The sequence below is a fragment of the Scomber japonicus genome, chromosome 8, assembly GCF_027409825.1.
Source record: "Scomber japonicus isolate fScoJap1 chromosome 8, fScoJap1.pri, whole genome shotgun sequence".
NCBI classification, from domain to species: Eukaryota; Metazoa; Chordata; class Actinopteri; order Scombriformes; family Scombridae; genus Scomber; species Scomber japonicus.
Genome location: NC_070585.1, coordinates 14,357,329 through 14,371,906, shown reverse-complemented (window position 1 = coordinate 14,371,906; position 14,578 = coordinate 14,357,329). Strand labels below are relative to the sequence as shown.

Below are 14,578 nucleotides of genomic sequence, written 5' to 3'. Positions count from 1 at the left end.
ACATACACATTCAACCACATTAGCTTAACTTGTTGATGTGTTTGGCCGACTGACAGACTGAATGTTATTACAGGTTTGACTTTTGCCAACTGCTAACTTTGTCTGTCAGACATTTGGACAAGTAGCATACAATTGTTTTATCCAAGCTTTTGTTGTATGTTTACCTGCTGCTGGGGACTACACCATACAATATATCCTGTGTGTGAGATATAGAACCAAAACAATGACCCAAAAAAGTCAGTCAAAGTAAGTTCTATACAGAAGCAGAGAATTGCTGTGCATACAATTATTTTTTATTGCTGTTATCTCGTGATCATGAATTAATTGTTTCATTATCCAGAGAAAACAGTCGTTCCTCCATGCGTTGATCATTATGTTGAACTTGTGCTACATCCACAATAGAACACTCATTGTGAGAGTTGTTACAGAAATCTTCTTGACTTGCCAATTCAGGCATTTTAGGAGATATGGAGATATGGATGTCTTCCACAAAAAAAAGATTTAATGACAAACACAAAATTGATCGACCAAGCAGTTACAACTGTAAGTACCAGTGTAGACCCAGTGAAACGCCACAACAAATCTGAAGGAAAATAGTTTAACCACTCTCAGTTATTCAGACAGCACCCAAGCAACCTTGTCCTATAGTCACAACATCACTATAAGACTGTTTACTTTAGCACTGTCTCTATGGCAACAATCATGAAGAGCACTGTGAAGAAGAGAGTCTGTCCATCATTGTCTGCTTGTCTAAGGAGCATTTTTACATGTGACACATGCATGAAAATTCCTTCACGATATTTTTTATTGTTGTTGTTTTGTTTTTTGTTGTTGTTGGTTGTACTTGTTTTACAAAAAACTCATCTCTAATTACACTGTCCTATAGCCAGAAGCCAGACTACACAGCAGAATCTCTGATACTAACAAAATATTTAGACTAATGTGTGTGTCCATAACAAAATAATAGGCAGTTATATTTTCAGTAGGTTTATTATTGATATGATAAAAACACCTAAATTGTTAGTGATGTAGACTGAACTATCATGATAGTCAATGGATAACACTATAGAGTGAATTAATGATTTCATATCCTGAGATTTTTAATTAATGTTCACATGACAGGGATTTCTCATTCAGACATTCTGACTTCTGTGGTCAAGCACAACATACCCACGTTGCTTGAAAAGAAATAATACTAGTGTCAGACATCCAAGAAAAAAAAAAAGTCCAGAAGTTTTTTTTTTCTCGTGATAATGATTATCTCATTATTTCAAGATAACAAACCTTGTCTTCCGTATAGTTTTAGCTAAGTTAATGTCATAAGAAAGAGCTGTTTTAGATTACTGTACTTAAAACCAGGGACGATGTTAGACCCTTTTTAGGGATGCTCAAGCAAATTTGATCTCCCTAAAAATAAATAAATATTGTATTTTTTTTTCTAACATTTTTTTTATACAACTTTAATTATTTTGTGAGCCTATCTGTTAGAGATGGGACACACACTTATGCTACAGGTTCAAATTGTTTTATTTTAACAGGTTTAATGAACTTTGGATAGTTCTGTCATTAATATTGTCTTTCCTCCAGGGTTCATCTATCTTTGGGTCCTCTCTGTAGAAATCTGTGATGGTTTATTCTGAAGCATTATCGATATACACTATAGTGTACCACTCAACTTTGTATTAATATAATGTTGTCATTTACGTTATCCAGTGAAATGAGTAGTTTAGCAGGGGGTTTGAACACTTGCAGGGCTTTGTATGTTAAATGTTCATTAGGAGCTGAGCCACCCTGAAGGTCTGGTCCTAGAATTGCCCCTACTTTAAGCATATTGTTGGAAAATAACGACAATTCCGGTTTCCTCTTTCATATTCAACCCTAAATTAATGCAACTGTATCAAAAAGTAGTACAGTATGGGCCCAATAATCACAGTGTAGCTGTAAGCTTGTTTTTATCGTGCGCACCGAGCCAGTCCACCCCTGACCCCAACCAAAGTCTAAAATGTTAACGTAGGAGGACAACATTCACATCACTGTGCTACATTTAGTGGGCTACAGTTGAGCTACTTACCAACCTGCAGCAGCTCACCTGTGAATGTGACTGGTTTTATGTTGACGTTTTTAGTTGGTTGTTGGTCCTGACCTTGCCCCGTTTCGTCCAGAAGGGGGGGGGGAGAAAATCAACAATTACACTGTTCAAACGATACTAATAAGTAACCTTAAGGGGTGTTCACACGATGACAATGACATAATGTATGTATCATGTGAACTAGTTCAAACTAGTTAAAACAAACTAAAAGGACGCACTCCAACCTAACCCAAACCAAAGTCGTAGCAGGACAAAATCATCTGTTATGAGCTACATGCAGCTATTTACCAACCTGGGGCAGCTCATCTGTGAGTGTGTGACTGGTTTATATTTTTTGGTGACGTTTTGAGTTGGTTATTGGTCCTGACTTTGCCCCGTTTCGTCCAGAAGGGGGCAGATAAATCAGCGATTACACTGCGAATGACCAGAGAGGACGTAACTGAGCGTCGCCGGGCCATCAAAACGTAACGATACAGCCAGAGCTTTTTCCTGAGGGATTTTAAAGCTGGTCGGCTCGCAAGCTGACAGCAAATTAGGCATGGACGACAAGTCATTCACCAAGGAGTTGGACGGATGGATTGAACAACTGAATGAATGCAAACAGCTCTCAGAGAATCAGGTCAAAGTACTCTGCGAAAAGGTAAGCTCTGCGCAGGATGGCAGGCGAGCTACTAGTGTACCCAGCGTTAGGATGCTGCTAGCACAGCTTACATGTTATGTCGCATGGTATTTGCTGCATCAACGTCAGCTAATGCATGTGTGGCCTTTAGAGCACACCATTTGGCTGCAGTACATTGCAAAAGGGAAACCACTCGCCAAGAAGGTGGGGGGGCTGAAAAATATGTTTTCCCTAGCTACGCCCACCCTTGGTACCTTTTCAGCACTAGAGTGCACTGGCTCATCCACAGCATGTAAAAAACAAGTATCCTACACAATCTGGCACTGGATAAATATTTAGTCTTCAGGCTCTGACAGGTTTGTTTACAACACATGTCCATTGTCCTCTTCCTACACTACACCACACTCAATCTTACCTGTTTATCAACCTCATCCTGTGATTTTTTTTGTCCCCCACTCCTAAGGCTAAGGAGATCCTGACAAAGGAATCCAATGTGCAGGAGGTGAGATGTCCGGTGACCGTCTGTGGAGATGTTCATGGTCAGTTTCATGACCTAATGGAGCTGTTTAAGATAGGTGGGAAGTCTCCAGACACCAACTACCTGTTCATGGGAGACTATGTTGACAGAGGCTACTACTCTGTGGAGACAGTCACACTCCTGGTTTCTCTTAAGGTGAAAGAAACTGATGCTATAATATTAATGTAGATATCAAAGAAAATTGGGATATACATTATAAGTAGGGAATGTAGTTTATAACTTATTTTTTCTTTGCAGGTAAGGTTTCGTGAGCGAATCACAATCCTCAGAGGGAACCACGAGAGCAGACAGATCACACAAGTATACGGCTTCTATGATGAGTGCTTGAGGAAATATGGAAACGCCAATGTTTGGAAGTACTTCACAGATCTGTTTGACTACCTGCCCCTGACTGCACTAGTAGATAACCAGGTGAGATGTTGTAGCACATCATGTGATGAAGCACAGATGCATGTGATTTAATTCTCTCTTTCTTCTTTTTTAAGATTTTCTGCCTACATGGAGGGTTGTCCCCTTCAATAGACACCCTGGAACATATCAGAGCGCTGGATCGCTTACAGGAGGTTCCTCATGAGGTAGATTTTATTGTTTAAGCATGTGGATATTTTGAGATTTCTATTAAGGATTATTTACCAGTAACTTATTGTGATAGACATGCAAATCCTGCAAGTTCTGCATGCATGAATAGATTTTGAGCTTGCAGATGCAATAGACTTAACAACACTGTGGTTTCCTCCATGTTTTAGGGTCCAATGTGTGACTTGTTATGGTCAGACCCAGATGACCGTGGTGGTTGGGGCATCTCTCCCCGTGGTGCTGGTTACACCTTTGGGCAGGACATTTCCGAGACATTCAACCATGCAAATGGCCTAACTTTGGTCTCAAGAGCCCACCAGCTGGTGATGGAGGTACTTGCTGATTTTTTTTTCTTGGGGACACCAAGATACAGCTAATACAGTATCTTAACATGTCACAAATTTAAAATCTTATCATTTAGGGCTACAATTGGTGCCATGACCGAAATGTAGTAACGATCTTCAGCGCACCAAACTATTGTTATCGTTGTGGAAACCAGGCGGCAATCATGGAACTTGATGACACACTGAAGTACTCCTTGTAAGTAAATTTATGAAATATATTGTCTTGTACAATATAGTTTTTAAACATTCTACAGCTACTTGTTTTTTGCTTATTCTTTATCATAAAATTGTATTCATATATTTGTAACACCTGACTTATGTGGTAGTTTTACTCACTTTGTGTAGATACTGTAGATTTGTGTTTTTTCTTTTACCTTATATTTTTTCATTGTTATGCACCACTACACAAAGACATCCTTACATGTGAAAACTTACTTGGCAATAAGTCTTGATTCTGATTCTCCAAAACAATTTTTAGTAAGGACATTCAGCACCTTCAAATCCAAGTTGATGTGTAGTCTTCTTCTCTCCTTTGTTACAGCCTACAGTTTGACCCTGCACCACGCAGAGGGGAGCCCCACGTGACACGGCGTACTCCAGACTATTTCCTGTAAAGATCTCCGCGCCTGCAAGGGTGTTGAGTAGAGCTGGTGAGGATGGCAACAAGCTGCACGGAGGCTTGAGAAAAGAAGCATTCATAACCCCATGGACCAAAACAAAATGTGTGCCATAATCACAATGAATATTATCTAGCCAGTACCACCACCCTTACAAATTTTTTCTCTCTGTGCATGATGTTTTTATTGCTAGAAATGATTGCTACTATGAACAATACTGTCACAATTACCTGCTGGTTTGTCGGGAAAAATGAATGAACTAATGCTGAGAATAACAACTAAATGTCAGTAATCTTTGTGATAGGGTGTCAATGATGACCAGAGTGTGTTGCTATATTCAGTATATATCTTTCACTTGGCATGGCCTCAAATCAAAGGTTGCAGTAAATACAATGTGAACTTATTTTCTTTTTGTAACCAAAGCGCAACAACAGTTTATTTTGTGAAGTGAGACGATTAAGGTTAGATGTCGGGAATGTTCTCTTTGCACTTTTGTATTTGATTTTTATCACATGGCACTGACAGACTGCGTTGTTTTTTATACCCTGTTACAGTGTAAGTAGCTCTCTTTTTGCTCTGCTGTCTCTACTGAGAGTTAATGTTATTAATTTAAGTAGGCAATATTGGTACAAGTGACATCAGTGGTAAAAGTAACTTGATGTTTTGCAGCCACAACTATACAAAAAGTAAAATAAAGTCTGAAGTTGCTTCGTCATTTATTTATATCAGATACAGTTTTTAGTATTATCGGCCGCAGTTCTCACCAGTCACCACTAGATGGAAACAGACACCCAAAAAATAATGATAGACACTGATTCGATAATCAGCACGGTGATAATCAGCCTTACAGTGGATGTGTGCCAATAACCAGGAATTAAATATCTGTACTAGTTTATTTTCATCATTATATATTTATATATAATATAATATATTTATAATTTGAACTACGAAGGGACAGCTGCCATTCAAGCCATGGCTAATTATGTGTTTCATAAAGTTTTTTTTTGTCGTTTGTACTTTTTGTCTGTTTTGTTTTTTTATTCAGAAATGTTGACATGTCTTGGACTTTTCTTTTTTTTTTTTTCCTTTTTTAAAAAAAAATACAACAAATGACATCCAGCCATCTGAGAATGGAGAAGAGTGGAGATATATCTGTATCTGTTTATGCATACATGATTGCATTGATCTACCAGGTAAATACAGAGCAAATAATATACATAATAGGTACATACCCAACAACGGTTTTAAAATCTGGATTGACACGAGAAGAAAAACAGCGCCCAAATGATTCCTTATCCAAGCCCTGTTGTAATTGCAAATTAATGAAAACTAATAGATACATATAGAACAAATGAAAAGAACTGTATAGAATACAAATTGATATAATATTTTATTATAATTATAAGAAAGAATAAGGCTAAATCTAATTGGTTCTCTTTAAACTATTTATTGAAAATAAGTATATAAAATAATAGTTTTTTACTTGGTTTTAGGGGTCACCTTCTTCACTAGACTTTGGTATTAACTGTTATGTCAGCACGTTGTACCAGTTGTACAGGTAATGATTGACTCATTGATTTACATGCATCAAGTCAGAGGAAATGTGAGCGCGTGAACGGATGTGCTGCTCCGTAAGCCTGTGAAAATAAAGTTGAAAGTGAATTTGTCACCTCAAATGTTTACGTTGAATTGAATTGATTTATGAAAGAATAGCACATCATTATTTATCCTCACATCCTTCCTCTATGTGGGCTACTGGTCAATGCAACAACCAATGCAGTGCTGTTCTGACTTCCTGCTTAGAGGCTGGACTTTTAGTTTCTCAGTGAGATTCCTTCCACTGGGGGATGTGGCTTTCTGTGTGTGAGAGTGTATAATTTGTGTGTGTGACTGTGTATGTGTGTGTGTGTGTGTGCGCGCGCGTTCACTGGCTGTGCTGACGCTGCTTGCATGTTAAATTAGCTGGCTGCAGCCTTTCAGGGACAACCTCTTGCGGACCGCCGGAGCCCACAGTGCAGTAAGTAACCTGTCCGTATCTTTAATGACACACAGAGACGTCGAAATCCAGAATCTCAACGTGCAGCATTTCGTCTCAGATCAGGGGGCATACTGTCATTAGACGCGCCAGGCTCTTTGAGAAGCCCGCTGGATGTGGCAGGCTGATACTAGTTGAGTCTGGGGGCGCACAGCTGGACAGATGCTGCACCCAATTAGCCGTTTCACAGTGAAGCTATTTTGGATTATAATTGTTCTGTGGATGGTTTTGAGCGCGAGTTGTTCAGATGCAGCAACACCTACCAGTCCAGATTTGACTGGTCTATGTTGGGTTGGACAGTTAACCAGAGCATGTTTACCCTCCGATCACTGAGAGCGAGCCGCTTCTCTCCTTCTCTCAGTGTTATAGATTTCGGATGTATATATGGAAAAAAAGCGATAAAACATCTGCCTCCAGATGTTGCCCTTAAGTGGTATCTTTGATTGCGGAGAGTTGCTGTGAATCGCAGGTTAATGTGTAGCCACGCAGGCCGCCTTTGATTGGCTGAGAGTGAGGGCAGAAGAGACTGAGGGTTTATAGATCAAAGGCCGTGTTAGTCCAAAGTTCAGTCCTCAGATATCACCTTGATTTGTCATTTAGCTCTGATTAAAGCTATTCACAGGGATCTGACTGCAGCAGCCTCCTGTGGAAATCAAACCCACCCTATGATTCAGTGTTTTACAGGATAAGCTGTAGTGAAATGGGTGTTTTGTTACCATCTCGTGAGAACCCCATGGAGTTTAATTCAATTTAAAGAGACAGCACGCCTCACGCGTTTATACAGCCGCCAGCAAAACACACAGAGAGAAAGAGAGACAGTTTTCTGTTTTATTGTGAATCCAGCAGCCATCTTTGGTGCAATTTTAGGCGGAGTTTCATCATACTGCTGCAAATCCTTGTTCAGACATGATTTACTTTGGTGTATTCGGTCCTCTAGAGGAACAAATGGTTAAAAACCAGATCAGACTGGGTTGCATGGACCCACACACTGGGGGACAATGAGCATGCATGCACATCCACAAAGCATGTCCTTTTTTTTTTTTTACAGTGCAGTGTCAAGTGCAGGCCAGTTTTATCTGGTTTCAGATTGTGAAATCATAAATGCATAAATATTTAATAAAATACCCACTTAAGGTGATAAGCAAACCCAAATATTGCATGATATCCGGTGCTTTGACCACGGTACCCGCATACAATGTGTCATTTATTAACAGAAATAATGATTTGTTCAGCCGTTTGCAGTCCTTCACAGCGTACATGCAGAGAGCTTTGTCACTTTCCAAGAGCTGCTGTTCAGCCATAGTTTGGGGGTTGTGTGTGCCCATAAAAGGGCTTTGCAATTTAGCGCTTCACAACCCTTGTGTCAGGTCAGCCATCGCCATAGCAACATTATGCTGAATTAGCAGCATGGCAATCCAGAAAAAGGAGCTTTTTTTCCCTCCTTCACTGACTTGTGTCTGCAAAAGAAAACAAGGACAGAGAGGCTACACAGCACTGGAATCCAGGAATAATATCAGCATAACACAGTGCAGTTATGAAACACTTGTTCATTGCAGTTCCAGTAGATTGTCCACTGAGAAACCCTTGATGTGATTCTTGTAACATTTCCTCTTCACCAGATAAATATGGCAGCAGAGCTATCCACTTCCATAAACATCAAGGAGCCCCGGTGGGACCAGAGCACATTCGTGGGCCGTGCTAAACATTTCTTCACTGTCACAGACCCCAGGAACATCCTCCTCACCAACGAACAACTAGAACACTCGCACAAAATCATCACTGACTACAGGTGAGCCAGGATGAAGCTGCAAGGACAGATGCATCAGCAGCAAATCACTAAGAGCTGTTATTAGAAGGAGTTTTGTGTTTACTGTCTCTCAGGAAAGGCATAGTCTCTCCGGGTTTGACGGAGGACGAACTGTGGAGAGCCAAATATGTTTTTGACTCAGCTTTCCATCCCGATACCGGGGAGAAGATGATCCTCATCGGTCGCATGTCAGCACAGGTTCCAATGAACATGACGATCACTGGATGCATGATGACCTTTTACAAGTAAGAAAGTCTTTTATCATACTGTGACTGTAACACTATAATTCTTCCCCCTACTTCTAAAAACATAGTATTACTTCTACAACTAGTACAACTACTACCTCTACTAATAATGGATAATATGGAGGACCTTTGTTTAGAAGAAAATGTAGTTTAAATCTCCAAACTCCAACAAATTCTAACCTTCAGTTATAGTATAAAGCTGTTAGAATGAAATCATGTCTTCTGCATCTTTACGCTGTCCTGGACACAAACTGCACTGTTTTAAATCTTGCAGGACAACTCCGGCTGTGTTGCTCTGGCAGTGGATCAATCAGTCTTTCAATGCAATAGTCAACTACACCAACAGGAGTGGCGACGCTCCAATCACAGTCAGGTAAGAGACGGATGTTTCGGCATTGGCACCGGCTCATATTAACCCTTTTTCATTCAACACTGTTTGTGTGGACTGCTGATGTGATCGATGACTCTTCTGTTTGCAGTCAGCTTGGCACAGCTTATGTGTCTGCCACCACGGGGGCAGTTGCCACCGCTCTAGGACTAAATGCACTAACAAAGGTATCAGTTCATCTAACCCCATTCTACATCTCATTTTAATTTATTGACCTCACATACAGTCTCTTTGTCATAGAGGAGCCGTATTATGCACAGGGTCATGCTCTGTAATCAGCATGTTTTCCTGCCAGCTATTAATACATGCTGATTTATGGAAGAAATGCAATAATTCATACACAATATCAGAAATATAACCTGCTATAACCTGCAGTCACTTAGTGTGGAAGGTTTGCGCCAAGCAGAGCCATGTGATGTTGTGATTGTGTTTCATTTCCTTCCCTCCTGTTTTTGTTCCTCCTTTCTCCCGCTGCAGCACATCTCACCCCTGATTGGACGATTTGTTCCATTTGCTGCTGTAGCTGCTGCTAACTGTATCAATATCCCACTGATGAGACAAAGGTAAGGAAAGCACATTCAGTGAGCCACGTGATAATACATGTGATCAAAAATGTTGCTGATATCAAAAATTGTGAGATCATTTCTTCTGAGTTGGCTAAATCCTCTTCGCTCCTTGTTCTCAGAGAACTTCAACACGGCATTCCTATAACAGATGAGAATGATAACAGGTTAGGAGAGTCGACGAAAGCAGCACAGCAGGCCATCTCTCAGGTTGTGGTGTCCAGAATCCTCATGGCTTCACCAGGAATGGGTATGAATGTCGTTGTGTATCTTCAGTCAGTTGTTGGCATCATTTAACTGAAAATGTGTCCGTACAATAATATTTTAATTGTGTCTTTTCAGCTATTCCCCCATTTTTAATGAACCATTTGGAAAAGAAGGCCTTTCTGAGGGTAAGCATGTTTCAGATTTTTTTCCATTCTTTAAGACATAAACTCACAAAAGAGGAACACATTTGCTGCTTGACATCGATCGTCAGTCATCACTGACTTCAAATGCCATGAAGATTTAAGCTAAACTGTGGGAACTCGCTGTCCCACTCTACCCCTGCCACTCACTTCCTTTTAGTAATCGCACATTAGAGCAGTGAAAAGTACGGAGGACATGAGGCCACTCTAGTATGGGAATTCACCACTGCTTTTGTGCTACTCATTTGTTTTTCTGCCTGGTCTTTTCAGAAGTTCCCATGGATGAGTGCACCTATTCAAGTCAGCTTGGTGGGATTCTGGTGAGTCGTCAGAGATGGTCCACCTGATAAGCCACCATATATAATTCCTTTGAAATCCAACCTTATTTCTTACAACGGGAATATGAAACCCAGCAATCCTAATATTTTCACTTTCAATGTTGTTAAAGGTTCTTGTTGACATTTTCTTGTTTCATCTCAATGTGAAGTGAGCTTGCTTCATGTGAGTTCAGGCATTTAATCTTTGGCCTTGTCATTCAGATTACATTCAGAAAAAACTGCTAGTTGAGGTCAGGCTGATTTTTATGACGTCTTTAAAACATTACTGAGAAATGACCAAGATATTCTACACTAAGTTTCACTGGTGTTTCTTGGCTTTGCTTAAACTCCTATAGCCTCAGGATGAGAAATTACACTCACGTGCAACATTCCTGTACAAATGACATGACTGTGATCAGCAGCACATCCTGCAAGCTAGGAAACACACACACACACACACACACACACACACACACACACACACACTTTGCAACTGTTCTACACTTTGAGACGCTCAAATCACCACACAAGTGAATCATAACTTACCATAACTTTGCATCTTTTAATATTTGTAGAAAAATGCTTGTTCTATGGAAAAAGGCACTCTATAGTTTAATGGAATATGAGGCTTCAGTAGTCTTAGAAAAAACAGTTTGAAAATATTTGAATCTATCCTTTAAATGTCCCCAGAGAATGAATCTTAATGACTCTGGTTGATCTTACTGTTCCTCTAGCACCACCAGTTTTAGTGAAATATCTTGACGTTTGGATCGCCTTGAAATAGAGTACAGGCACTCATGTCTCCTTTTAAGAACACTTCAATTTTCTCTTGTGTTATCATCAAGTCAAAAATACTTGCAAAACTAATGATATTCCCATCAGCCTCAGTTGTACTTTAGTGCTAATTAGCAAATGTTATCATGCTAAGCTAATGAACATGTTGAACATTATGCCTGCTAAATATCAGCATGTTAGCATTGTCATTGTGATGTTAGCATTTAGCTCAAAGCACTGATGTGCAAGGAAAGCAGGCAGCTACCGGTGTCGCTGTAGACTGTCTCTTTAGAGCTTCAGAACAGAAAGTTCTCAATGTGCATGTTTCTTTGGTCTGTTTTTATTTTTTAGCCTGGTGTTTGCCACCCCGTTGTGCTGTGCGTTGTTCCCTCAGAAGAGGTAAGTGAAAGGTTTAAACTTGACAGTGAGGGAAAAGGTTGAATTATACAGATTAGACTGTTGCATGTGTTTGACCCTGCATTTCTATCCCTTTCCTCCTCCTCCTCGTCCAGCTCTATATCAGTCAGCCGCTTGGAGCCGGAGCTGCAGGAGAAGATCCGGGCCAACCACCCAGGAGTGGAGAGGGTGTACTTTAACAAAGGGCTATGAGTGTGTGGCCCCCTCATCCAAACACTGCCATAACACAGCTGCAGGTTCAGTCCTCGCCTCTCTGCCAGCCCTCCTCATTCAGTGTGCCAAAGTTAAGTTTGTGTCTCCTCATTTCCACCATTTAGATGGACATCTGAGGACTCCCTCTCTCAGTCAGTCTCTTTGTAATGAGATGTTTGCTTTTGTCAATGTGATTGTTGATTTTATTGTTAACTGCTTCAGAAGATTTTTTCCTGAGTGGGCTGGATGAAAAATATGATGTGATGTTTGATCATGACAGATATAGTGGTCCGTGTCAGACTGATTTAACTGAACATTTTATCTTCTGTACAGTATTTTAATTTTTTTAAGTTGGTGACTTGTTGATCGCCACCAAAACATTTTCACACTCTACTACCTAAGGTTGGCAGGCAGTTGATGATAATAATCATATATTTACCATTGATTAGTCAAAGACCTCTGCAGTTCATGCATTTGCCAAAATCTGTACTCAGATTTTCTCAACCTCTCAATGATAATAACCTCCTACTCTTAACAGTGTTATTTTAAAGAATGACATTCATTTTTCTTAACTTTAATTTAGTTCATTTTGCCAAATGATTGACATTCAACAATCAGAACACAGTATTCCACCCTATAAAATGTGATGCTATGATGGTGGCAGCCATTGATGGGCCAACACGGTGCTATTTGATGTCTTAATAATCAGTGTTTATCACAGTATTTATTCTTCTTACCAAACATGAATGAACAAACCACTCCTCATATGAGCATTATGGTGTTTCTCTGTGAGGCCTCAGCTTCAAAGAGAAATGTCACACCGAGCTACAGTCAAGAGAGCTGAACGGTGGTGACAAATACTGTTGTCAATAATCTTTTCAGCAAAACGCTATGCTTCTCGCTTCCACAATCCCCAATTCAGGATTTTGTGATCTCAGTATTCCACCAAAATTGAACTAATTCATGCCTTACTCTCTTCTTTACCTTTAGGCAACATGTTACCACACAAAGAGACCCATTTTAGATTTATGTTGGAGTTTAATCAGTTGTTTTCCGGCTGTTATAGAACATTTTTATATTCATTTGCAGCCTATGTTAGATATGGATGTCAATATTGGGAAAATATGCCAAATATGTTCTCAAGATATTATTTTTCAAGGCAAGGATCAAGATGATGTATAGAAGGGTCCATCTGACCAATTAATGTTTAAGCTATGACTTCAGTCATTACATTGCATCGTGAAACATCTCAAATCACAGTAAAGTAGTATGATAACTTGCTGAAGCTGAAAGCTTTAATCCGCAACAAACATCCTGCTACAGTATACCACTACAGTATTTTATTGTTAAAGTTAGAAATATGTCATCAGCACACACTGTCTCAGCTCTTGTCTGGTGAGCTGATAAAGCAGCTGAAAAATCATCATCATCAAACTTTTGTTCTGTACCTGTACTGCAGTGTCAGTGTTAACATGATGATGCCAGTTTGGTGTGTATGAGCCCGCTGGCATTCATCCAGACGGCTACCATCCTGTTGCCGTGTGTTAAACTGGTGGCCTGTTAATGCCACATTATCAGCGACTGTATTTTACTGTATGAAGTTGTATCGTGGGGCTGATTTCGTATCAGATAGACTGGACAGCAACATCTTTAGCCAAGTTTAAAATCAGGGATCAGAGGGAAAAAGATGGACTTGAAGCCACAAAACTTTTAGCAAATTGTTTGACCAACCTAGCCTCATTATGAAACTTTAAAAATCATGTATTCTAAGGACCCAATGTGTGTTAAAAATCATTCGGTCCAATTAATGCATATGTTTACACAAATCTTTTTCAAATGCTTGTGAACATTGATTTGCTCATCATGGTGTGTGATTTCCGTAAGGTGTTTAATGTTTAATATAATGTAAATCTACTAACATATATTGCTGTATAAGTAAGTTTATTTTAGATCGTCAGTGTTTCCAGAGAGAGTTGGAGCTGTTCCCTTGCTGGTTTTTGAAGTGAAGTTTGTTATTCTAGTGTTAAAGGTAACTGAATGTAGCATCTTTTCCCCCCAATTACAGCTATCTACTGTGTGTTAGTCCAGAAAAGCACAATGTTGTAACAGATATTCAAATGCTGCACATTTTTAAAAACCTCTTCAGTTTCCTGAGCACAACGCTTTTCAAGTACATCTTTAATCAGTGAGGGAGAGATCGATGACAAATACTAAACTTGCCCTCTGGTAGACATTATTTCTGAGTGTTCCCTTAACATTTAACTGCATCTAACTGGACCTGATTCCTCTTAAATGTGTTGAAAAATATATAAAATTAACTCCTTAATAACATGTTCACAAAGCTTCAATCTACCAAATCAAATTCAATATCACTACAGCCAAAGCGATACAAATCGACTTAAAGGGGATTAAGTCATTTACATTTTTCATTAATTCAAACAAATATTTTTAAAGAATATTATGACAAAAATGTATGATTGTTTTGCAGTACACTGGGGTGATGTAATGTTTAGACTAACTGGATGAAATAAAGATGATGAAATACTGTATCTGGTGTTGGTTGATACGGAAGTGATGGCTCCACAGCGCCATCTTGTGGTTTTAAAGCAGACACAGCAGGCTGACGTTACAAAAGCATTTTAATCCAAGG

At 39.5% G+C, this 14,578-nt stretch overlaps 2 protein-coding genes across 2 annotated transcripts; both read left to right on the top strand.

Moving 5' to 3' along the window:
- The first annotated feature begins 2,530 nt into the window (after positions 1–2,530).
- LOC128362526 (serine/threonine-protein phosphatase 2A catalytic subunit alpha isoform-like) lies at positions 2,531–5,739 on the top strand. Its single transcript, XM_053323293.1, has 7 exons — positions 2,531–2,729; positions 3,172–3,381; positions 3,484–3,657; positions 3,732–3,821; positions 3,993–4,154; positions 4,244–4,362; positions 4,708–5,739. The coding sequence occupies exons 1-7, from the start codon at positions 2,628–2,630 to the stop codon at positions 4,778–4,780; spliced, it is 930 nt and encodes a 309-aa protein (XP_053179268.1). The 5' UTR covers positions 2,531–2,627; the 3' UTR covers positions 4,781–5,739.
- A 935-nt stretch (positions 5,740–6,674) lies between these two features.
- sfxn1 (sideroflexin 1) lies at positions 6,675–14,477 on the top strand. Its single transcript, XM_053324524.1, has 11 exons — positions 6,675–6,800; positions 8,438–8,607; positions 8,700–8,870; positions 9,145–9,243; positions 9,350–9,425; positions 9,736–9,821; positions 9,944–10,071; positions 10,164–10,213; positions 10,499–10,548; positions 11,671–11,718; positions 11,832–14,477. Exons 2-11 carry the CDS (start codon positions 8,444–8,446, stop codon positions 11,926–11,928), a joined length of 969 nt encoding a protein of 322 aa, XP_053180499.1. The 5' UTR covers positions 6,675–6,800; positions 8,438–8,443; the 3' UTR covers positions 11,929–14,477.
- Positions 14,478–14,578: the final 101 nt, after the last annotated feature.